The 26,089-nt window shown below is 43.2% G+C and overlaps 1 protein-coding gene across 4 annotated transcripts in view; it reads left to right on the plus strand.

The window, feature by feature from the left end:
• Positions 1-110: 110 nt before the first annotated feature.
• Positions 111-26,089, plus strand: part of DNAH3 (dynein axonemal heavy chain 3) — a 168,937-nt gene continuing 142,958 nt past the window's right edge. The window contains exons 1-10 of one of the 4 annotated variants that reach the window (XM_007084114.3): positions 111-416; positions 5,301-5,704; positions 9,969-10,073; positions 10,608-10,830; positions 13,685-13,757; positions 15,040-15,214; positions 16,847-17,036; positions 18,778-18,973; positions 23,302-23,427; positions 24,597-24,792. In XM_007084114.3, coding sequence (XP_007084176.2) covers positions 5,666-5,704; positions 9,969-10,073; positions 10,608-10,830; positions 13,685-13,757; positions 15,040-15,214; positions 16,847-17,036; positions 18,778-18,973; positions 23,302-23,427; positions 24,597-24,792 — 1,323 coding nt within the window. In that variant the 5' untranslated portion in view covers positions 111-416; positions 5,301-5,665. Of the gene's footprint in view, positions 417-4,413; positions 4,501-5,300; positions 5,705-5,978; positions 6,153-9,968; positions 10,074-10,607; positions 10,831-13,684; positions 13,758-15,039; positions 15,215-16,846; positions 17,037-18,777; positions 18,974-23,301; positions 23,428-24,596; positions 24,793-26,089 lie in introns of those variants that run through there. The other 3 variants (XM_042971393.1, XM_042971394.1, XM_042971395.1) reach the window with 3 other exon arrangements.

Here is a 26,089-nt window from a genome sequence, read left to right on the forward strand (position 1 = left end):
TCCCGCCCCTTCTCCGCCCTCGCCCCGCCCCTTCCCCCGCCCCTCGGTTGCAGACATCTACCCCAACTTCGCTCTGCTCGGCTCTTCCCGCCTGCTGCCGGAGGGAGCCGGAGCCAGCAAAGGCGCGCCCTGGCCTCGCGCACCACGCTCCGTCGAGCGCGCTCTCTGCCTCAGCGTTTTGGAGCCATCCCAACAGGCCCTGAGAGCTTTACAGATGAGGAAACTGAGGCCCAAAAGGAATTGCCCGTCCCCCACCCTTGGCTTGAGGTGAGAGTGCCCATGCCACCGCCAACACAGGTGGGCTGGCCTCTGAGCACGGGTTTGTGTAGAGTCTTAGGGCTTCCCCTGCCTAAATGCCTACACCTGTACCAACTCTTCTGGAAGCATTCCTGGAGTTCAGGACACCCAACAATGAGGTATGGCCTTTACTGGAAGGTGTTAGCCATTACTTTTCATGCAGAAGTCACGAACCCGCGAGATCCTTAAAGATGGGTTCAGCTATTATCTCTGTTTTTTTTTTTATGGATGAAAAAGTCTAAACCTAAGTCCCTCATTTCTGCATCAGAGCCAGACACGTTCCCTGGCCCCAAACCCATAGAGCAGGGTTTCTCAATGGCAGCAATATTGACTTAGTAGGTGGGAAAATTCTGTATTAAGGGGCTGTGAATTGTAGAATGTTTAGCAGCATTCCTGGCCTCTGCCCACTAGATGCCAGTAGTAATCCCTTTCCTCCCAGTTGTGACAACCAAAAAATGTCCCCAAACATTGCCACAGGTTCTGTGAGGGGGCACAATCGTCCCCAGCTGAGACCCACTGCGGTTGAGGGTTGAGTGTATCCGTAAACACCATGGCTGGGGGAGGGGGATCCCAACAGTTCTGGGCTCTGATCTCATGGCTTACTGTGTGACCTTGGTGAGTTACCTCTCTAAGCCTGGGCTTTGTAAAATGATAGGCCCGTGCATTGGCCTGCTACTACATAGTTTTCAGGCACTTTCCATCCAGGGACCTATGTTGACCTACCTTTCTTCTGTGACCTGGATGACAGTCACAGGGTTTTAGTGAGGACATGTGCAATAATAGCTATAAAGAAGTTAATACCTATCTGGAGTATAAAAGAGACTCAAAAAGATTGGATGGCACAGTCTTTTACCAACTAATGTTTCTAGAAATAAACAGGCTGGTGGATAAAGACATAAGCTTGGGGTTAGTAAGAATAAAAAGAAGCTAAAGGGGGCGCCTTGGTGGCTCAGTTGGTTAAGCAGGTCATGATCTCATATCATAATTTGTAAGTCTGAGCCCCGCATCAGGTTCTGCACTGACAGCGCTGGGCCTGCTTGGATTCTCTCTCCCCCTCTTTCTCTGCCCCTCCCCTGCTCACTCTCTCTCTCTTTCTCTCTCAAAGTAAATAAACTTAAAAAAAAAAAAAAAAAAAGCTAAGGAATCCTGCTCTACCTCCACAACAGCCAAGAAAAGAGGAGCTAATGGTGGGGATAAGTGTCCCTAAATTCTTAAGTTTCAGGCAATCCTGTGTGGCTTCATGCACTTTGATTTGCTGCAGTATGATGGGTGCCCCATCTAAGAAAAAGTTGTGGGTTTTTTTCCTTTAGAACAAAACATTACAACCATCATTCTTATTTCCTTTCGGAAGTTGAACTGGGTCCTCCGTGGGATTGTTCAAGAGTGCCATCTAGGGGCGTCTTTGTGAATCCTTTACTTCCCCCTCCTCCACCTCTGTCGTTGTAGGGACAGCCAGGTTTTGTTTTATCCTTGTGCTTTGGCTGCCTTCTGCACCATGTTATGTATATACTCTGATGACTAGGATCTTAGCTCTCTCCACAGCATCAGGACTTGGCTCATGATGACCATTGATGGGTCAATAAGATATATCCATATGCAGCCTCTTCTATGCTTTTCAGAGATTACTTACTCTGGGTGAGCAACCATTTCAGGTCTTAGAAAAGATCTGCCAGGAGCCCTGGGCTCTGAATAAGAAATGTCTGAAAATTTCCCCACAACACATTGAGATCCTAAGCTGTTTATATCACAGAGATGGGGACAAACCAGACTCTAACTGACCTCTTCTCCCTGTATTGCCAGATTTAGCAAATAAAAATCCAGGACATCCAGTTCAGAGTGAATTTCAAGTGAACAACAGATAACTTTTTAACATAATTATGTCCCAAATACCAAATGGGATAAACTTAGGCTAAAAAAATTATTTGTTGTTTATCTGAAATTCTAATTTTACTGGGCATCCTGTGTTATATCTGGCAACCCTGTGTACTTAGAGTTGAGGGATTGAGGGATTTGAAGCCTGCATCCCTCTTGGGACTTATCAGACAGAAGATTAAGTCAGACAATTCTGGTGCAGATGAGGTTGCTGGGGAGTGTGTTGGGGGGAGATGGCATTTTCATTCTCCTTAGTAGATATTTTATTTATTTTTTTTTTATTTTTAAATGTTTATTTTTGATAGAGAGAGAAACAGCATGAGCAGGGGAGAGACAGAGAGAGAGGGAGACACACAATCTGAAGCAGGCTCCAGGCTCTGAGCTGGCAGCACAGTGTCTGACCTGGGGCTCAAACTCAGGAACTGAACCGTGAGATCATGACCTGAGCCATGACACTTAACCGACTGAGCTACCCAGGTGCCCTATTTATTTATTTTCTACATAACAGACCACACGTAGGTTTTTGGTTAAAGCTAGGGAACAGATTCCATAGTCAGGTTCAAGTCCCAACTTTGCCACCAACCTAGCTGAGTGATTTAACCTGCCTGTGTCTGTTTCCTCAGCCATAACACTTGGGATAATAATTGTGTTTATTTTCTGGGTTGTTGAGAAGATTTGGAAAGATGATGCTTAGCACAGTGCTAGCAGATAGTATAGCTCAATACATGGAAGTCATAATCATTGTTTTGATGTTTTTGAACACAGGTAGACTTAGAGTTCACTAACTTTCAGATGGAGGCATGTCTCCTCCTCACCCACAGGGTCATGGGGCTCATTAGCACCATACCAGTCTCTTTCTACTGTTTCACTTTGTTGGGCTACAGCCGCTGGTTTTTGTGTGACATTGGGTTTCATGCCCCATTATAGGAGGCCTGGTAATAACCCCATTTCTGTCTAAACCAAAGTTTCAAACCCTGTCACTAGTTCATTTATTCCAGATACTATTTGAAATTGTATATATTGTGTTATCTAAATGTCGTGTCTGTCCAGAAGATGGGGGCCCCCAGTTGTGGGGTAACGATCAGGTGGAAAACAGTGGCAAGGGCAGTGAAGGATTCACCTGAGGCAGAACAAGGAAGCTAGAAGTTTACCAAATACACCTCAAGGGAGGTTGGGAGGGGCAGGACAGCAAAGGAGAGGCAGTGGGTGGGGGCTATTTTTAAAAGGGAAATGTGAGGAGGAATGGGGATGTATGGAAAAAAGGGAGACTTTATGGTAACTGTGCCTGGTTGTAAGTAGCCCATTGGTTAGTTAGGGCCTATGGATGTTTTGAGGTGAGTCCCCTGATGGTCTTGTCTATATTCAGCCAGGAGGTCGCTGTGAGCCCTTTCTACATTCCATTGCTCAAGATTGTTTGCCTAAAAGTGGACTCTACATATATGTCTGATGGTAGAGAGTAGAAATAAAAGAGATGGGGAAGCTCAAGGTTATTTTCAAAGTATGGAGAGGGGTGCCTGGGTGGCTTAGTTGGTTAAACATCTGACTCTTGGGGCGCCTGGGTGGCTCGGTCGGTTAAGCATCCGACTTCAGCTCAGGTCACGATCTCATGGTCCGTGAGTTTGAGCCCCACGTCAGGCTCTGGGTTGATGGCTCGGAGCCTGGAGCCTGCTTCCGATTCTGTGTCTCCCTCTCTCTCTGCCCCCCCCCCCCCCCGTTCATGCTCTGTCTCTCTCTGTCCCAAAAATAAATAAACGTTAAAAAAATTAAAAACAAAAACAAAAACGAAAAACAAAAAAAACAAAAACATCTGACTCTTGATCTTGGATCAGGGCTGACAGTACAGAGCCTGTTTGGGAGTCTCTCTCTCCCCCTCTCTGCCCCTCCCCTGCTCATGCACTCTGCCTCTCTCAAAATAAAAATAAATAAACTTAAAAAATAAAAAAGTAAGAAAAAGGAGAAACAGAAGTACTTGGTGCTGTGCTGGTAGGATCTCAGAAATGTTTGTTTTCTGGATAGGTCCTTTGTGGAAAGAGCAATGGACTCTGGAGTCATAAGGACAGGCTTCAACTTCTATTAGCTCTTATGAGTTGCATCAATTTGGGAAAGTTATGTATTTTTCTCAATTTTGGTTTTCTCATCCATAAAATGGGAACAACATGGCATTTTGGGGAAAATTGAATGAAATAACAGATATGCAAGCATGACACCCCAAAAGAGCTCAATAAGTCTAACTTGGTTTTGAGAGAACTTTGAAAGTGACCAAATAATGTGTGCTTTGAATGTTTGGACAGCAGCTAATACTGTAACCTGTGTACACAAGTATACATGTGTGTGAGTATGTGTATGTGTGTTTCTGTGTTTATAATAAGAATTATATTTAAAAAAAAAAAAAAGAATTATGTTAGCCACAACATCTATAGCGTGCCTCCTATATCAGGTGACCAAACCATCCCACTGCCTAGGACTGCGGGGGTTCCCCGGATACAGGACTTGGAGTGTTAAAACCCAGAAAGTCACAGGCAAACTGGGATGAGTTGGTCATCCTCCTGCTCTGTGCAGATTACTTTATAGACATTATCTCATTAAACCTTCCAACCTACCCTGTGAGGTAGGTACTCACGTTTGTTGCCATTTTACATTTAAGAAGGACATTTAGAGAGATTAAGCAACTTAAGCCACAAAGCTAATTAATGGGAAGTGCAGGATCTGAACCCAGCTGGGTCCAGCCTGAGAATTTAACCACCATGCTATAGGCATTTAGACTTTACCAAAGGCATAGTCTTTTATTGCCACTCATCTCTACATTCCCAGATCTTTGCTAAACACCCTCCCATCTTCCCTTCTGTCACCACCAATTTCTGCTGCCCAGCCAGGCCTCCAGCAAAGGGAGACACCAGCTGAGTCAAGCCCAGTCTTGTATCTGGGCACAGCTGAGGCCCCTCCTTCCTTAGCAACAGACGCTGAAGCCTGGTTACCGGCCCCAAGGCCTGGGTGCAGGCACCTCCAATGTTAAAACAGCCCAGAGAGGAGGAGAGAGAAGAGTTCAGGCTGCTAGGGTATTGTTTAGTGGAGGTGTTTCTTCCCTCTTATCTGTATTAACATGTAACTCTGCTTCCATTTTTCCTCTGCAGTGAACTCGGTGTGTTCCTGGAAAAGTTCTAAGAGAGGAGCTGCTCAGTGGAAGGGAAGAGCGGCCAGAGCAGAAGGCATTGCAACCACAGCAGAAAAGCCCTGCAGAACCCCAATGCTCTCCCTTCTTCATTCTCTAGCTTCTCTTTCTTTCTTCTTCTACCAGAGAACTCCTCAGGGGGCCAAAGTCTATGACCTCAGAGAGACAGCTCTGTGAACACAGCTTTCAGAACATTTAGAAAGTTCCATTTTCTGTGTCACCTCACTATGCTATAAGCAAGTGTGAATTTCAGAGCCACTGGTACGAGAGGATCATCCCTAGAGAAACCGAGAGCTCTTTATTCATTTTGTAATAGACCCAACTAAAATGGACAACATGACTGACGTGGATTGCTCATCTCAGAAGGTAGGTGTAAATTTTAAGGTGTATTTCTTTTTTTCTTTTAAACCTGTATTTTCAACATGTAGGGAATTTGGGAGTGGGCAGGAAGGGGATGTTTGAATCATAGACTAATTGCCATGTTAGATCCCCTTGACTGAGCAACTGTGTTAACATTTTTATGCTTTGTCCTTTGAAATATGCTTTTTGCTGAATTAGGCTTTTGGACTAAAAGCCTCAGGTTTTGCTGTGAAAACTTCAGGAATAGATACCTGTTGTTCCTTTCCCTTCCCTTCCCGAGGCCTTTAGACCATATATTCCATCCAACAGTTCCCAGATGTACATCAGAATATCCTAGAGAGCATCTTGAAAACAGAGACTTGGCCTCACTCCCAAAGGTTCTGATCCAGAAGACTTGAATGGGGTCCCGGAATCTGTATTTTTAACTAAGAATTGAGTGATTCTGCTGTAGCAGGTGAGCTTTTGAGATCGGCCTCCAAGAAGAACATGCAAACATGATGTGTAGTCAGAAATCATCCATCTGAAAGTAATAGTGTTACCCCATCTAGATGTCAGAATCTTGGTGTTCAAAGCCAAAATCCATTAGGTTGCCATACCCTAAAGTGCCCAGAGGAGCATTTTCATGTTTATTTGTTTTTTGAGAGAGAGACAGAGCATGAACAAGGAAGGGGTAGAGAGAAAGAGAAAGAGACACAACCCAAAGCAGGCTCTAGGCTCTGAGCTGTCAGCACAGAGCCCGACGCAGGCCTTGAACTCGCAAGTGGTGAGATCATGATCTGAGCTTAACTGACTGAGCTACCCAGGCACCCCAAACCAGAGGAGCATTTTAAATTGAAACTTTATGAAATGAAGGTGGTTCTTACAAAAATCAATCTCTTTTTCCTTCAAGATGCCACAGAGCATTCTTAGGTATGGTCATGTTCTGTTCTGGAATTGATTTCTAGATCTGGTGATCCTGTGTGTGTTCCATGTATCCCTGTCCCATGCACTGAGATGTTTTCTGCTCTCCGTATTTCTGGCTCTGTGTGTCTAAGTCTTAGTCTGTGCCTATGAACAAGCTCAAATTTTTAACTTGTTCTCCAAAGGTTCTGCTTCTATTATATGCTGTAAAATTCTTAATATTGGCTTGCTTTTTGCAAAATGTTTCAGTTTCTTTATTTTCTCAAGAATGGCTTATGTCTTTGTATGATGATTCAGCTGCCTCTGTGTCTGCCCCTTGGATGAACATCTCTCAGTATGAAGGAGCATAAATATAATTTAGCTCAAACCCAAAAGGGAATCTCTGGGCTCAAGTAACCGAGAAGTCCAAATGGGATCCAGGAGTCCAGCCGATGTCACTGGGAGTCTATCTTTTGCCTTCTGGGAGTCTTGCTTCTATGTTGGCTGTATTCTAATGAAAGCTTTGTTTCCACATAAGGCAAAGATGTTTATTGAGAGTGCCTCTTTCTCAATAGGTCTAGTGAAACTGTCAGGAAAGACTGATGAGCCCAGCTTAGGTCACATGCCTGTCCCTGAGCCAAGCACTGTGTCTAGGAGGGTGGAGAACCCTGATTAGCCTGACCTATGTCACATGTGCTTCCTGGAGCCAGGGACTGGGTGGGATCAGGTGACTGTATAGCATGGACTGAAATTGGAGAAGAGCTGATTTTGTCCACTAGGGCTGTGGCCTACTAATTTTGGTAGGGAGAATAACTTCCCAATTGGTGTCAGAGATGACATCAGGTTTATCCCAGCCACGAGCAGAAGCAAGACACCTCCTGAATAATGTTAATGTCCTACTTGACTGTAAAAGTTCAAGGTTTTTTGGTTTAACTACTCATTTCCATTTTTGTTGTAACTTACTCAAGATGTCTGAAATTTGTGGTGTTTGCTTGTTGCTCTTTTAATGAAGATTTTTATTTGAAACATATTTAAAAGCTAGGCCAAGGGAAAGATTTCCAGTGACCATAAAACTTTCTTGCTTGCAAAGACAAAAAAACAAAAAACAAAAACAGGCAGCCAGAACTTATCAATCATTACATGCTGTACATCTGGGATCCTGATGGAAATCATGAATGACTTCATAGCGCTGAACGTACCACTGCCAGAATCGACCTCAGATGGTGTGGTACCCACTTTGGATGACCAGGTTCCTTTCAGGCTGTTGCTGGAGTTCTATCCTTTTGTTCACCTGATTGGTGCAAATCTGATACTAATTTCAGTACCGAAAAATCATCTTGGAGATAATTGATCAATTCTTAGGTCCTTGAAACTGAGGTCAAGAACAGAGAGGGGCGCCTGGGTGGCTCAGTTGGTTAAACGTCTGACTTTGGCTTGGGTCATGACCTTGTGGTTTGTGGGTTCAATCCCCACCTCAGGCTCTGGGCTGACCACTCAGAGCCTGGAGCCTGTTTCCTATTCTGTGTCTCTCACTCTCTGTTTCTGCTCCTCCCCGGGAGCAAATCCCCAGACTTGCATTCTGTCTCTCTCAAAAATAAATAAACATTGAAAAAAAAAAGAGAGATAGACACAGTTATTTAACTCAACAAACTGAGTTCTCTAAAAACAGCAAAGTCTGCAGGTCTCAAACTCCTCCCGTTTAAGTTGGAGCCCAAGGATCCCTATTTTTAATAAAGTTCTATTGGTGAGTGTGATGTGCCACAATTTTTTACAATAACTAGATTAGGCCATTAGACCAGTGGGCCTGTTGTATGTTTTTTAAAGATCTCAGGCTTGGTGTGCATCTTTATTTATGGGTTTGCATGTTTTTGTTGAATTTTAAGATCAACACCTTCCTAAAGTGATTTGCCATGTTATCAGTACTCGCTGTTTCCAATGTGTTGGGATGCAGAGTCATGTGTATTTAAAATTTTTTTTAATGTTTATTTATTTTTGAGAGAGAGAGAGAGAGAGAGAGAGAGAGAGAGAGAGAGAGGGAGAAACACAGCATGATCAGGGTAGGGGCAAAGAGAAAGGGAGACACAGAATCTGAAGCAGGCTCCAGGCTCTGAGCTGTGAGCACAGAGCCTGATGCAGGGCTTGAACTCACAAAATGGGAGATCATGACCTGAACCAAAGTCGAACACCTAACCAACTGAGCCACCCAAATGCCCCCAGAGTCATGTGTATTTAAAAGCACCTCTGTGTGGCCAGGATGCATTACTTCTATTCTCTGGGCTTTAGTTTCTTCATGTCAAACATGGTTATCAAAAACTCTCATAAGGAAAAAAAAAACCTCTCATAAGGTTGTACAGTGCCTAGCACGTAATAATTTGGAATAATTATAGTGGTATTATTGTTATTTTATGAGGTTGAGTCATCAGTGAGCAGTTGGTTAGGGCATGAGGGTGGCTGACATCCGATTCATATACCCCCTATCTGCTACCCCCTGCCAGTTCCCCTGCATGACATAATTTGCTGATTCAAGTAAATCAAATGAATCCAGTAATGTCTCGTCTTACACAGTTTAGTCCAAGGTCATTGCCTTAGGTGGAAAATCATGGAGAGCCAAAATTGCCCTTGAAAGCCCCTTAAACCATCTTTAAAATGCTATACAGCAACATGTCTCAGTAAGTACAACCCACAGTTTTCCTTTAGTTTTGGAACAAATTGTACCTTCTCTGTCACAGCCCCAGATAAGTAGTTGTCGTGCACATAGAGGCTGGGTCCTAGGACAGAAACACACACAGAATTGTTCAATACTGCTGTCACTTTCAGCTCTGCTCAGGAGAGGTACTTGGGAACTGAGAGTGGCCATGGGAGCCGCAGGTTCACCCCTACCTGAGGCTCACCCCTAAGTGCACCCTCACTGAATGGAATGGTGGACTCAGACACCCATACTATTTAAGTGACTCTTTTTTTTTTTCAAAGCAGGCAGAACAGAGAGTTGCTCATGTGTGTGTTAAACACACAAAGTACAATGCCACCACATAAGCAAATTTCTATTTGGAATTGTGTTTTTGTGAAGTGCAAGGGTCTATTTTTGTTTAAAGTTAACCCCTTTAATCACAACCCAGGATAGGGTAACTTCCCTCAGAATTTGGGGTCTTCCCAGGGGAAAAATATTACCCTAAATTTGCTCATTGAGGGGTAGCCAAGGAGAAGACGCTGGAGGAGAGACATCACTGATTTAAAAATGAAACCTACACTATGGATGGGGGTGAGAAGGTGTTTAGTGGGCATAACTCTGTCCCTAAAACTTATCTTAGGGATCTTTTTACTCCTTGCCAACCTAGAGGCTTGGAAATCTTTCCTGATTCCTGAAGAGCGGCTTTGTTCCCATTTCCCACAGATCCCTGAAAGTGACTCAATACATCACATGAGCCACTCCCAGATGCAGCCAGAGCTGCCCCCTCTGCCTGCTTCTGCTAATGAGGAACCATCTGCGCTCTACCAGGTATGTTCACTGGGCTGCTGCTATTCTACTGATATTAGTGGGAGACAAACAGCTAGGCTTGACGAGTGGGATCAATGGCTTTGGTCACTTCTGCCACCAGAAAAGGCTATGGTAGTGTGGGGAGAAAGAGCTATCTAGTAGTACAAAGGTGAGTTAGGATCCAGCCTTCTCACTTCCCTGCTGTATTATTGACACTTTCTGAACTTCTGCATCTTCAGTTGTGAAAAATATAAGGATGATTATTTCTACTTTACAGCCATGTCCATAAAGAATAAAGACAATAGAAGTAAATCACCTGATGCACAAACATACTGCTTATTGAAAGCCAGCTTTTGTCTTTGACATCAGAAATCATGCTCATGGTGGTTGGAGAAGTGCAATTGGTGAACATCCAGGAAGCATATGGCTGAGTTTGCAGGAAGTAGAAACAGCGTAGGGCATGCAGGACTCTCTTGAGTCTCCATGTGAGTGGAACTTAAGCTCCTCCAAGAGATGTCCTTCACCTCATCATACTCTGCATTTCTTTCCTTGTAGACCATCATGTCGCACAGCTTTTATCCCCCCTTGATGCAACGTACATCGTGGACCCTGGCTGCACCCTTCAAAGAGCAGCACCACTACCGTGGACCCAGCGACTCCATTGCCAACAACTACTCCTTGATGGCCCAGGACCTGAAACTGAAGGACCTGCTGAAGGTTTACCAGCCAGTCACTATCAATGTCCCCAGGGAAAGGACCAGAAAGGGGCTGCCATTAGGTAATTGTAACAGTGTGCCATACCAGATCCAAATGGGGCTTTGCAGTGAGATTTTTAGTCGTGGGTTCTAGTTCTGGCTCCATTGCTTGCTGAAGCTAACCTTGGATAACCTCATAGGGTCTCAGTCTTTTCATCTATGAAATGGGAATGATTGTAATATCTAGCATTACATTTACTGTATGCCGTGTCCCTTACATTTACCACACACCAAACACTTTTCTGTGTACTTGTGTTATTGAATCCTGAATAACAAATTATTCCCAAAACTTAATGGTTTAAAACAACCACCACTTATTATCTCATAGTTTCTATGGCTCAAGAATCTGAGCATGGCTTAACCGAATAGTTCTGCCCCAGAGCCTCTCACAAGCATGCAGTCAAGGTATCAGCTAGCCCCACAATCCTCTAAGGGCACTGGGAAGGATCCTCTCCCAAGCTCATTCATTTCCTCAGGTTTTTGCTGGCTGTTGGTCATAGACATCGGTTTCCTGCCACATGGGTCTTTCCATAGGGCAGTTCACATTATGGCTTCTGGCTTCCCTCATAGGGAACAGGGGAGAGAGCAAGAGACAGAAGAGAGCCAAAAAAACAGAAACCACACTCTGTTTGGAATTTAATTTTGGAAGTGACAGCCTATCACTTTTGCTGTATTCTGTTTGTTAGAAGTGAGTCACCAGGTCTAGCCTGCACGCACAGGGATTGCACAAGGCCGTGATGCCAGGAGGTGGGGATCATTGGGGGCCATCTTGGAAGCTGTTTACCACAGTACTTTATATGTATTAATTTATTTAATCCTGCTGGGCACACATAAGTCTGCTTATCCTTCAGTAATTTTTGTTACATGTGTGTTGGAGCCTCTCAGTCTGCCCTCTGTCTCAAACTTATTTTCATATTTTTCATTTTTCTCTCTGTGCTGGGTCTGGGTAAATTCCTCAGATGTATCTTCTGATTCACTAATTTGCTCAACTGTGTTGAGCCTTGAGTTTATCATGTCTAATGAACTTTTTTTACTTTCATGACAAAATCGTTTCATTTTCAGATTTTCTTTTTTTTTAATTAAAAAAAATTTTTTAAGTTCATTTATATTAGAGAGTGTGGGTGCAAGCACAGGAAGGGCAGAGACAGAGAAAGAAAGAGAATCACAAGCAGGCTTTGTATGCTGTCAGTGTGGAGCCCTGCACGGGGCTTGATCCTATGAACCATGAGACAATGACCTGAGCTGAAATCAAGAGTCAGATGCTTAATCAACTGAACCACACAAGTGCCCCTCATTTTCAGATTTTCTAATTGATTCTACCTGCCAATTTGTCATTTTACTCTTATAGGCTTAGCTCTTTCAATATTCCTGGGAAGATCTTAAACATTTATTTTGGAGCAATGTTTGATTGCTGTATTATTTTTACTTTGCAAAATTATCCCTTGCTTGTTGAGTCAATTAACTGTCTTTCTTACTATTGGTTTTTCTCATATGGTCTGGGATTTTGATTTGCAGGCTTCTGTTTAGAGTTTTTTCCCTTCTTGTGACTTGCATCCCCCCCCCCCCATTGTTTTTATTGAGGTATGATTTACATACAATAAGATGCATAGATCTTAAGTGTTCAGTTCAGTGAGCATTGACCATTGTTTATACCATGTAGCCACCACCCAAACAGGATATAGGGCATTTCCATCCCTAGAGAAAGCTCTATTGTGCTTATTTCCAGTGAGTTCTCTTCCCTACACAAAACCATCCCACTCTAGGGTAGTTGCTTTCTGATTTTTGTCACCATAGATTAATTTTGATTGTTTTCACTTAGAAATGTAATCAGTGTACCTTTTTGACACATACTTCTTAATCTAACGTTTTTATTCTTATGCCTTCATCTGGCCTCTTAGGACCCCAAATTAGTACCAGACCTTATATTGGTGGCTTGGGACTCCCATCCTAGGTGATATTTGGAGATCTTGTAGATGTGGTCACTGAGGCTGCGTGAAACTTGGCCTCCTTATTATTGGGCTGTCTCTGTTATCTCTGGCCAACATAAGAATTGAGGATCCTTGTGCTTTATCTGCATGACAGTGCTGTCTTCATGGATAGGGCAGCCTTGCTTCAGTCCTGGCTTTATGCTGTGAACCTAGATCATTGATTTATTTTGAGAGAGATGGAGAGAGAGGATCCCAAGCAGGCTCTGTGCTGCCAGCTCAGAGCCTGACTTGGGTCATGAGGTGGGGCTTGATCTCATGAACCGTGAGATCATGACCTGAGCCAAAATCAAGAGTCAGACGCTTAACCAACTGAACCACCCAGGAGCCTCTCAAAATGTCAATTTAATATTATGTCTTCAACACTTCTCTGTTGCTTGTTAATTCCTTTAGGCTGGAGACTTAAGTAACAGTATCTAGTTAAAGCTTTATAATCTAGTTTTATATCAACTATTGAATTCATTTGTAGTTACCTTGTATTGTGCATGATACTGGTTTTTCTATTTGTGATAATCATATATTTCCTTTAAAATAAATATGCCAAGTGTAAAAGTCTTCACCTACTTAGAAATATTAAACAGTAATTTCCAACATTTAGAAAATAGGGCATACAGGATTAGGGAGTGAATCGAGTAGGACTGATATTAATACTTGACAATTGTATGGGTGAATAGAAGGTATGTGCATTCGCATTTCACAGTTGGGGGAACTGAGGCCTGGAGTGATGAAGTCACTGCTTCAGAGTCGCACAGGTGATTAGTGGTGCATGTAGAACCAGGCGGCCCATCTCCTGCCTTATCCCCATTGCACCGAGTCTACTCCCCTTAGTATGCTCTGGGACTGTCCTGTGGACAGAGGATGACTCTAATGTGTTTCTTCTCCACTCTTCTAGCAACTAACTGCTCATCAGAACCCAACAAGAAGAAAAGAAAGTTCTCCTCTAGAGACAAAGAGAATCCCACCAGGTAAGTATCCCTGTGGGTGCAGGAGATTGTAGGACACCTGGCTGAACTGAAGAAGGCTGTGGTCTCATTAACCATGCTCTGCTTCTTGACTTTAAAGCATTCCCAGACTCCAAGTAACTCATGTGTTTTTCCACCAGTGCTCTTCACTCAATTTTTTAAAATGTTTATTTACTTTTGAGAGAGAGAGAGAGAGACAGAACACAAGTGGGAGAGGGGCAGAGACAGAGACACAGAATCCAAAGCAGGCTCCAGGCTCTGAGCTGTCAACACAGCCTAATGTGGGTCTCGAACTCATGAATCATGAGATCATGATCAAAGCTGAAGTCGGTTACTCAACCCACTGAGCCACCCAGGCGCTCTCTTTTAACCCAATTTTTTAAGGCTCTAAATAAAACTAAAGTAACCAACTGAGCAGAGGCACCTGAGTGGCTCATTGGTTGCCAACTCTTGATTTCAGCTCAGGTCATGATCCCAGGGTCCTGGAATTGAGCCCTGCATCAGGCTCTGTGCTGAGCATGGAGCCTGCTGAAGATTCTCTCACTCTCTCCCTCTACCTATCTCTTGAACTCTCTCTCTCTCTCTAAAATAAAAAAAGGAGGGTTGCCTGGGTGGCTCAGTCGGTTGAGCGTCTGACTTCAGCCCAGGTCATGATCTTGCGCTTCATGCGTTTGAGCTCTGGCATCAAGCTCTGTGCTGACAGATCATAGCCTGGAGCCTGCTTCAGATTCTGTCTTTCGCTCTCTCTCTGCCCGCCCGCCACTTGCACTTTGTCTCTCTCTTTCTCTCAAAAAGGAATAAACATTAAAAAAAATTTTAAGTTGGGGCGCCTGGGTGGCGCAGTCGGTTAAGCGTCCGACTTCAGCCAGGTCACGATCTCACGGTCCGTGAGTTCGAGCCCTGCGTCAGGCTCTGGGCTGATGGCTCGGAGCCTGGAGCCTGTTTCCGATTCTGTGTCTCCCTCTCTCTCTGCCCCTCCCCCGTTCATGCTCTGTCTCTCTCTGTCTCAAAAATAAATAAAAAACGTTGAAAAAAAAAATTTAAAAAAAAATTTTTAAGTAAAAAATGAAAATAAAAAAAATAAATTTACCACCTGAGCAAAACCAATGCTAGCATACCTATGGATGTTCCATGGTTAGAGGCTGTCACTGCAGTGCACATCCATACTGTTAGATGACACAGAGGAGAGGGGTTTCCATTGCAGAATGACACTCAGCAGCTTGGAGACAGTAGGCCTGGCACAGAGCACCTCTGCAGAGAACCAAAGGATGTGTCTACTTTTCAGGACCAAGCTGGCCCACAATATCTCAGCCTTATCATCCATAAAGAAGGAGGCAGTGACATCTTTGACCCTGCCAGGAAGCAGACCAATGAGTCCAGAAGAACAGATTGGTGTGATGTTACAGCAGGAGATGAAAATAGAAGGTAAAGAAACCCAACCATCTGAATCAGACTTAGAGGTATGTTCTTGTTGCTTCCTTTCTCTCAGTTTGCTAAGAATTATTCTTGACAGCTCAGTGATTCTAAACTCAGGGAGAATAGCAGAATCACCCAGGGAATGTTTTAAAAATATCAAAGTCCAGACCCCATGACAGACTACTGAATAAGGATATGTGTGTATTTGTGTGTGTGTGTGTGTGTGTGTGTGTGTGTGTGTGTGTGTGTGTGTCTGTGTGAATTGTTTTAGTAGGTCTTAGAAACCTTTGAGTCCTTATAGAACATAGGTTGCGGGACACCTAGGTTGCTCAGTCAGTTAAGCATTTGACTCTTGATTTAGTTCAGGTCATGATCTCATGAACAATGAGATCAGGCCCCACGTTGGGGTCTGCACTGACAGCAGGGAGCCTGCTTAGGATTCTTTCCCTCCCTCTGTTTCTGCCCCCCATGCTCTCTCTCTGTCTCTCAAAATAAATAAATAAACTTAAAAAAAAAACCAAAAAACCAATGGTTTTAAAATGGTGACCCATAAGCTAGGGTTGCAAAATTTTGAAAAATAAAACAAAAAACAGGACACCCAGTTAAATTGGAATTTCAGATATACAATAAATAATTTTAAAAATTATACTAAAATACTAAAAGTATAAGTATATCCCAATGCATCCTGTATTTGGAAGTTTCTTCTCTATAAGCAGCTTCCATTAAGGTTGGAGGAAGGTGAGCTCAGCCTCTTCTGACTACAGACAGTTGTCGCAAAAGCTCAAAGCTGATTTCCTACACTTTGTGCTTCTCACCCATCTTAAAATATTTGTTTCTAGAGCTATTCAGCCATCTGGCAGCTTAGAGCCCTAAACGAACAAAACTTCCTGAAATCAACCAGATCACATTAGCCATTTAAAAAAAAATTTTTTTTAATGTTTATTTATTTTTGAGAGAGACAGAGACAGAATGCGAGTGGGCTAGGGGCAGAGAGAGAGGGAGACACAGAATCCGAAGCAGGCTCCAGGCTCCAAGCTGTCAGCACAGAGCCCCACGTGGGGCTCAAACTCACGAGCTGTGAGATCATGACCTGAGCCAAAGTTGTACGCTCAACTGACTGAGCCACCCAGGCGCCACCACATTGTCTATTTTTGTTTAGTTTGTGTGTTTGTATTGCTTTCCTAAACTCAGAAGCCCATGGTTTGATCAGAACTATTGTAAGTTTCACTTGGACTTGGGGAATTTCCCCTCACTGGCTGCTACAAGCCACAGGATCAAAGTCCTTTGTAGACCACCATTGTTGTTGAGGACGGTGAATTATCCGGTCCATTTGAGGAGCTTGTTAATTATATTCTTAAAGTTCACCGATGGGCTGCCTCTGTCCTGGCCTCAGTAGTCATTCCACTGCTCCTCTCTGCATGGCTTTTGACAAGTCCTTCCTTATAACCCACTGAAATTTCTGGCTCTGGGTCAGTCCTCCAGAGTCATGGAAAAACTTGCCCGCCATCACACTGCAGAGAGTGTGTGGTGATGGTCCCAGAAAACCCGATTGTAGCGAGTGAAGGGTGGGGATGGGTGCTGTGTGAACAGGGCCCCTTGGAGGCTGATGGGTGTGGGCAGGTGAGCACAGTTAACCAATCACAATCATTGTCTTGCTGGTGGTTTGTTTATGGAAGAGATACTATTACTATTTGACCAATGGCATCCGAAAAGATATGATTGCTCCTGAGGAGGATGAAGTGATGTTTCGGATTTCAAAGCTGATTTCTAACACACTGCTGACAAGTCCCTTCCTGGCACCCCTGATGATCATCCTGGTGAAGGAGAAGGAAAATGACTACTATAGTAGCATCATGAAAAGCATTGGTAAGGTTGGGTATAAGTGGTTCAAGGGGCTCCCATGTGGAGGGCACTGTCTTTATCAGTCCACCTTCTGGTTCCTCCTTTTCATTCAGATGCTCTCCCCCCATCACTAAGGTCTACACTAGCACTTCCTGTACTTTGATGGGCACCCACATAACCTGAGAATCTTATAAAAAAATGCAGATTCCGGGGGGCGCTGAGTGGCTCAGTCGGTTAAGCATCCAATTTCAGCTCAGGTCATGATCTCACAGTTTGTGAGTTCAAGCCCTATATCAGGCTCTATGCTGACAGCTCATAGCCTGGAGCCGACTTTGGATTCTGTGTCTCCAGCTCTCTCTGCCCCTCCCCCACTTGCACTCGCTCGTGCACTTGATCGATCTCTCTCTCTCTCTCTCTCTCAAAAACCAGATTCCGATTTGGTAGATCTGGGGTAGGGCCTGAGAGTCTGCATTTCTGACAAGCTACCAGGAGATATGGATGCTAGCTCACCTCTGGGCAACACTAGGACTACCAAGGGTTTACCTAAGTTTTAAAATCTAGCTCAAGACCTGCCTCTTAAGTACTTTTAGCTCTCTGCACCCCACAGTGGTCCCTCCACCATCTGCATGCACAGCACTTCTTATCTCTACTTTTAACTCACCCTACTTTGGACCATCTCTGGGCCATTATTTCTCCTCTGTCATTTCACACTGGCATTGTCTTTTCATTTCTTGTGGGTCTTGGCTCCCTTATTAGACTGTCAGTTCTTTGACCGTGAAGGACATATTATTGATCCTAGCTCCTCTTCATTCCTTAGGCCCATGTTTTATACACACAGTAGGTCATTGGGAAATATTTAATGATGGTGAGTAATGTGAGAAATACATCGAAGGGGCATAATGATATTAGTTCCTCATCTTTCTATTTTCTCTGGCCAATCGCTGTGTTTACCAAGTTATCTAGTTATTTTTAATTTCCTAATTAACTTTCTAATGGTGTCAGGGTAATGGCTCCTTGTCCACTCTAGGGTAGAACCAAACTCATAAGGTTAAACTTGTAAAAAGTCTTTTAAATTCCAGCCTCAATGTACTTCTGCAGTCTTATCACCTTAAACTCGACCACTTGCATCTGATATTTCAGCTACAAAATAACTCCCAGATCCTTCAGCATGTTTTACAAAAGTCATAGAACTGCATTTCATCATATGCTGTTACTTCTTTGGTTCTTCCAAAGAACGTTATATGTTCTTTCCTTCCTATCCTGTCTACAAATGCCTACTCATTCTTCACATTCCAGCTCAAATGTCCCTTCCTCTGTGAACCTTTTACCAATCGTTCTTTCCTTAGCATGTGAAATATTTGGTTTCTGAATTTCCAATTCTGAGTATATGGTATCATCCATTATGTTGATTTTTTTGTGTATGGCTATTTAGGTGTGAGAAATCAATTAATGATGAATGAGGTATCATCAAATAGTAGCTCCTTGTCATGCATGATGCTAGATATCCTAATAGGTCTCAACCCCAGGTTCTAAGCTCCAGACTGTGAAGTTACACTCCTCCTTCTCCCTGAAATATCTTCAGAAAGAAAACAAACCAACAGAGTGGAGCTTCCCCAATTTAGTTATACCCAGGGGATTATCAACATAATGGGTATTATCAGTGTAACCGGTCAGAGGCTCATTTACATTCTAAATTCTGCAGCTCAGAGCACAGAGTGTTCCAGGGCCTGCCTTACTAACAAAGTATTTGCTCTGCTGGTTATAGTTGATTACATCCTCATGGACCCAATAGAGAGAAAAAGACTCTTCATTGAGAATATTCCCCGTATGTTTCCTCAAAGAGTGATCCGGGCCCCTGTGCCCTGGCACAGTGTCTACAGGAATGCCAAGAAGTGGAACGAGGAACATCTGCACACAGTGAACCCCATGATGCTCAGCCTGAAAGAACTGTGGTTTACAGAGTAAGAATTTCCTCCCTTCCCTTTTCTTTCCCTTTCTTTCTTGTTTGCACACATAAGAGACTATCTATGCTGGGCACAGTTAGGGTAGCCCAGCCCTTAAAAGGAAATGATGAAAATCCTGGACCAAAAGTGCATATGAACTGTAAATGACAGCTCTCCATGCACAGTGAAGGTACTTTTCTTTGCATGACACCCAGTGCCAGTCTCTAAGCCCTGGTACGTACCAGTAAAGAGCACAGACTTGGAGCCAGCCCGCTAAGGGCTGTATCTTCACTCTGCGGTTTCCTAGGTAATATGGGTATGTTACATCATCTGTCTGGGTCTTGCTTTCCTGATCTCTAAATTAAGGATAGTAAGAGTTCCTGCTTCATTGGGCTGGTAGGAGGAATGAATAACTTAATACATGCAAAGTACTCAGAACAGTGCCCGACCCATTAAGTGGGAATGAGCCATCAACTCTGTGAGGACATGTACCACACTGAATTACAACTGTGTGTTTGCTAGTTTGTCTTTTCTCTAGCCTGTGAGATGTATGGGAGATTGGGTCTTATTCCTTAGGTAACTCATTACCCGCACAGGGATGGCAAACAGTGGTCTGTTATGTTCATCAGTGGAGCGCCTGGGGGGCTCAGTCAGTTAAGTGTCTGACTCTTGATTTCAGCTCAAGACCTAAACTCATGTTCATGAGTTCAAGCCCTGCATCGGGCTCTGTGCTAACAGTGGGAAACCTGCTTGGAATTCTCTCTCTGCCCCTTCCTAGCTGGCGTGCTGTCTCTCTCTCTCTCTCTCTCTCTCTCTCTCTCTCTCTCTTTCAAAATAAATAAATAAAGTTAAAAAAATTTTTTGTTCATCAGTGACTGAATTGGCCACAGGAAGTGGAGGAGTTTAGAGGATGCAAGAATCCCTTTTCTGTCATTTTTCTAAATTGAGATATAATCCACATACCATAAAATTCACCCCTCTTAAGTGCACAGTACGGTAGTTTTCAGTGCACTCACACGTTTGTACAACCCAGAAAGAAATGCGATATCCATTAGCAGTCACTCCTTCATCCCCCTTCCGCTCAGCCCTTGGCAACCACTAACCTGATTTCTGTCTCTACAGATTTAACCTATCCTGGACATTTCATGTAGATGGAATCACACCATATGTGACCTTTTGTGTCTATTTGCTTTTTGCTCAGCATCAGGTTTTCAAGGTTCATCCACCACTGAAGCATGTATCAGTGTTTCATTCCATTCTGTGACTGAATATTATTCCATTGAAAGGCTACACCCTGTTGAGTTTATCCATTCATTAGCTGCAGAGAAAGACTGTCATTTTGGGGGAGTCCATCAAGGGAGGTGCCAATCCTGGTGGGAACATGAGGCCAACAGATTTCACTGAAAGGTCAGGCTGATGACATGATGAGCTGCCATCATCTGAGTTCTTTATTAGAAAAATTAGAGGCTGGGGGCATCTGGGTGGCTCAGTTGGTTGAGTGTCTGACTCTTGATCTTGCCTCAGGTCTTGATTTTAGGGTTGTGAGTTTGAGCCCTCTGTTAGGCTCCACGCTGGGTATGAAGCCTACTTAAAAAATGAAAAGTAGAGAGCCAGGAGGCTCAGTCGGTTAAGTGTCCGATTCCTGATTTCGGCTCAGGTCATGATCTTAGGTCACATAGGGCTCTGCGCTGACAGTGTGAAGCCTGCTTAGGATTCTCTCTCTTTCTGCCTCTCCCCTGCTGTCACCACACCCCCCCCCCATTTCTCTCTCTCTCGCTCTCTCAAAGTAAATAAAATAAATTTTAAAAAATAAAAGAAAAATTGAAGGTAAATATGCTTACTTAATTTTGATTGGCTAAACTTGCCAGTAGCTCAAGTATTTTATTTTGGGGAGGCTCTGTAGCTTTGAGTGTCTTCAGTCTTAAGGGAGGCTTGTTACCTGGAGAACTTCCTTGTTTATCACATTCTTTATTTTACTTATGTTTTAAAAGGGAATGGAAGGGGAAGTCAAGCTAGCATGGAGCCCACCAATGTTAAATAAGCACATTCCCTTCTTTGGACTGTATTCAGTTTTCTAAGTCATTGGAGGTGCCACTCAGGACTGAAAAGAAACAGTCATTTTCTAATGAGGCAGAAGCATATAGGGTAATAATTTATAGTATGGGCTCCAAAACTACACTGCCTAAATTCTGATTCTCTCTCTGTTAATAACAAACAGTGTGATTTGGGGGAACTTAATCTCTCTAGGCCTCTATTTTTTTATATGTGAAATGAGAATAATAACAGTTACCTCATGGGTTGTTGGATGAATTGCTTAGAACAGTTTTGGCATATAGCTGTTCAATAAATGAAGGTGCTGCTTTAATTATAAGCATGTTTATGGCCTCAAAAAATAAACTAGAAATTAACAAAAAAGGTCAGTCTTAGGGATGGTAAATTGCTAAATGCTCAAAGCCAAAAAGATGTACATGTGCATTTAATTTGATCGTGTAGTGAAGATGGCAAATTATTGAACCCATAGCTTCTGAAAAGAAAGAATTCTTACCGCCTGCTTTTAGGGGTTTCCTAAAGATTACGTAGGCAACAAAGACAAACAAAGCCATTTAGAAGGTCTTTGTCAGCTGAACCAAAAAAAAAAAAAAAAAAAAATCAACAATGAGAAAGATTTGTTAAGGAAATGATACAGACTGCTCTTCTTTATGGCCTGCATGATTAATTTTAAAAATTCTAAGGAGTCGCCTAGTGGTTGGCAAAGGGTAAAGGACCTGGGGGCTCAAATAGGGTTGTGGTCTAAAAAGACATTGTCGGAAGTTTGTTAGAACTGAATTAAAGATAAGTAGCATAATTACCAAGTGGTGACAAGGGCCATACTCAGGTTGGATATCAAAGGTGTGGTGAGGGAGGTCTCAGATTCTGTCCTCCCCTAACAGTGCTTTGTGACTGGCCAGACAAGATGGGGACCAAGTTCACCACCTACACCAAGGAGGAATAGGGATTAGGAATAGGAATAGGGTAGGCTGTGGGATTTAAGAAAGGTGAGAAAAGTGCCCAAGAGGTCATTACAGTGATAATGAAAATGAGAAGCAAGACATGAGATGAGCTAAGAAAGTGAGGAAAGGTCTAATTGAGGAAGTGAAAGGCAGTGATTATTTAAAAGAATGAGTTATAGGGGTGCCTGGGTGGCTCAGTCGATTGAGCGTCTAACTGCAGTTCAGGTCACGATCTCACGGTCAGTGAGTTTCGAGCCCCACGTCGGGCTGTATGCTGACAGCTCAGAGCCTGGAGCCTGCTTCAGATTCTGTGTCTCCCTCTTTCTCTGCCCTTCCCCACTCATCCTCTGTTTCTCTGTCAAAAATAAATAAACATTAAAAAAAAATCAAAAGAGTGATTTATAAATGAGTGGAATAGATATCAGGAAGAGATATGGTGTCCCTCTGAGCTAAAAGAGGCCTTGGGGAATGTGGTAAAGGGCAACACATCCATTGATCTGAGAGAAATAGGAGAAGATAAGAGCCTCACAGGAGAAGGTGGAAGGAGATTCGTGTATTCATTCAACAAATATTGCGTGCCTGCATTGTGTGAGGGACTGTGCCAAGGTATGCTGTGCATGTCTTGGTGAGTCTGCCAGCCATCGGGGTAGTAGGTCTGAAGGGTTTTTTTTGTTTGTTTAGACCAAAGCAGTCCTCCAAGTTGTCCTGAGTAGCTTATCTAGGGGCCACGTTGAGGATTAGATGGAACCCACTTGATCATGAAGGTGGTGCTTCGCTTGACCTGTCTTCTCTGTCTTTGCTGTTGTAAAGAACTTTGATTTGTCCATTTGATATCCCAGTTCCCAGGCAGACAAATAACCAGGTTGCTGCCAAAACCCCACTCCTCAGATGGGTTATTTGGAGCAGGACAGATAGGAAGGCTCAGCAAACACCTATTCAGTTGGCTCATCTATCTACTCTTTGCAAGGTTCTTGTGGACTGTCTACCCCTCCTCAGACTTTCATGTTTTTCAAATATAAATGGTTTTACTCTCATTGAAAAGTGAGGATGGGGCACCTGGGTGCCTCAGTTGTTTAAGTGTCTGACTCTTGATTTCGGCTCAGGTCCTGATCTCACAGTTCGTGAGTTTGAGCCCCACATCAGGCTTCGCACTGAGCACGGAACCTGCTTGGGATTCTCTCTCTCCCTCTCTCTTCCCCTTCTCTACTCACTCGCACTTGCACACTCTCTCTCTCTCCCTCTCAAAATAAACAAACAAAAAGATAAGAAAAGTGAGGATGTGTGCCCTTTGAACCCATCCTCGAGAATTCATTATTGTCTTCTCAGCCCAGGACGGTTCTCCCTCTCTTTTGGCAGATTTAAAGACCTCAGGTTTGTTCGAACAGCAGAGTTACTGGCAGGAAAATTGCCTTTGCAGCCTCATGAGTACTGGGATGTGATCCAGAAACACTGCATGGAAGCACGCCAAATTCTTCTCAACAAGTCAGTATCTGGCCTCAGAATGGGACCTTGTCACAACATCATAAACTCTCAGGAGGGAAAACTGGTTCCCAGCCTGGAGGTTGCACAGTTTGCTGACTTCTCACTGACATCTTTCTCTGTCTCTTTCCTTCCACATTCCATCCCACCAGTATTTGTGTCTCCCCAGGTCCATGCTTCAACCCTCATTCCTGTTCTCCCTCTGCCTTTTTGAAACTCTCATTACCATTCTTTGTTGGGCTACCACTTCCTTACCCTCCCTCTGAAATCTGTGAGGTCTTGCTAAGTTACATGACTTGAGTTTGAATAACTTGTGTTCAGGTGGCCCAGATAAACAGCTGCAAGATTCCAGGGTTAGAGAGTTTTCAGTCACTTAGACTATTCCTTTTCCCTTTGCAAATGCATGCAGGATGATGTCCAGAGCTAGAGAAACCCCCTTATGTAAAATGATGGTGGTAATACCGACCAGTGGGTTTTTATTATCAGAGAAAATGTATATGCCATAGCACGTAGTAGCTGCTTGATAAATATCATAATTATTGTCTTTACAACTCTGGCTGTTACTAGTACTTCTCTGATTGTTAGAGTAGCACCTTCCTAGCAATCATAAAAGAGATGTGATAGGATGAAAAGGCCAGTGGTTCCCACTGGGAATTAAAAATTGGGGGAAGTAGGAAGAAAGAACAATGAGACATCCATTTTTTCTTTTTCTTTTCTTATTTTCACTCTCAACCTCTGAGCAACTATCACCACACTGGAGTTTCTCTTAAGTTTTCTTCTTTTTCTCCTCTTCCTCTCTTTCCCCCTATAAAGTCTGAATCAGAGGCCAGGCATTTGGCAGGGAGAGAAGTTGGACAGAACATTCCATTTCTTTATGCCCCTTCACCCCAATCTCTGATTATAGTGAAGAAACTAGAGACTCTTTGAGCAGGACATGCCACCAGCATCCCTTGTGCCTTTGGATGAATAGTCTCTCAATTCAAATCTTACTACTTTCTTTCCAGGAAAGAGGTGTTGGCCGGGGAGGTGGCCAGGGATATGAAAGTACCGATTTGGAAAGCTGCTTAGTGGGGAATGAGCCACCTTCCTTGTTACAGAGAGTGGGGAACATCTGATAGGATTTCCCCGAGCTCAGAAGAGCTTCTTACTTCTCTGCCCTTCTTTTTTCACAGGTGGATCCCCACCTGTGCCCAGCTGTTCATCTCACAGAAGGAGCAGTGGGTCCATTTTGCTCCCAAGAGTGACTATGACTCCTCTCATAACATTGAGGAATATTTTGCTTCTGTTGCTTCCTTCATGTCCCTCCAGCTGAGGGACTTGGTCATTAAGTCTCTTGAGGACCTCGTCTCCTTTTTCATGATACACAAGGTATGTAGGGGACCAGCAGTAGGCCCTTTGAGGGGAAACAACCAAGACAGAATCAGAATTCCATCATGTAGGTCTTCAGCTACATTAGTTCATGAAAATGAGTTTTGTGAGTCACAGCAAGCTTTCCTGAGGTAATTGCCTATACCAAATTGCCAAAGATCTCCAGAAGTGGAGAAGTTGTTACAAAAATTGAAAGAAGATAGAATAAAATGGAATTCATACCTCCTATAAGAGGGAATGGGGTCACTTTTTCATCCTCTGTGAAGGAAGGAGTTGAAAAAATTTTGTTATCAATCTTTGGCTTGATATTTAGGGAGTGTTGTGTGTATCATTGCAAACATTGGCTTTGGTTCTTTGGTCTTTGAAGGGGCATCTCTGAAAACAAAAGGCTTTGTTGACCTAATTAATAACTTTCTTCATGAAACTACTTCAGTGAAGTCAAAATAAAAGCTAAAAACACTAAGCCTTGGATTTCAAAAGATCATAGCATCCCCTAAACTTAAATAACCTATGGACCAAGGTTTGTTTACATTTTATGCCATGTGCACATTTTACCTTAAAAAGGAGTAATAAAAATTTATAATTGCCTGGTTATAAAAGGTTAAGTTCTAAGTATTTTTACAAATGAAGTAAAGATGAACAATTGTCCTTTTGCTCAAAAAAAGTATAGAAGCCAATGTTGCTGAATTTAGACTGTGATGTTAGCTTTGTAGCAAGGACCAATCAATAGATGTCACTGTAATCATCCACTTTGCTAAAGCAGAAGAGGCTCAGATGTGGAACAAATCCCACTCTAAAATTCCCTACAAAGGGAAAAGTTAAATCTTTATATGTCTGAAAGAAGGGGAGATTTATGGGTATTTGATACATGGTAGCGATTCAGCAAATGTTTATCAATCATCCTTAAACAGATCTAGAGATGTCTAACATCACTGACTTAGGCAAATACTTTCCAGCTACCCTGTGACAATTTCATTAGGCAGGGTAGTTTATGAGAGGTATCTCCTATTACTACCCTCATAGGGAATTGTAGATATCTCCATGCCAATATTTCTGTTGTAGGAGTGTTGACATTTTGAGTGTTTAAAATAGACTATACACTCATTAGCTCCATTTGAGGTATACAGATAACTATTTATTCTTTTGGATTCTGTCAACAGATTTTTATTGAGCATCAGCTATGTATTAAATGCTACCTTGGAGATTTCAGAGGAAGTACAGGGTTCAGACAGATCCTGCCCTTGAGGTTAGAGTAGAGAAAATAAGATGTACCTGTAAGTCTCTGCAACAGAGAAAG

Source organism: Panthera tigris, chromosome E3, assembly GCF_018350195.1.
Source record: "Panthera tigris isolate Pti1 chromosome E3, P.tigris_Pti1_mat1.1, whole genome shotgun sequence".
NCBI classification, from domain to species: domain Eukaryota; kingdom Metazoa; phylum Chordata; class Mammalia; order Carnivora; family Felidae; genus Panthera; species Panthera tigris.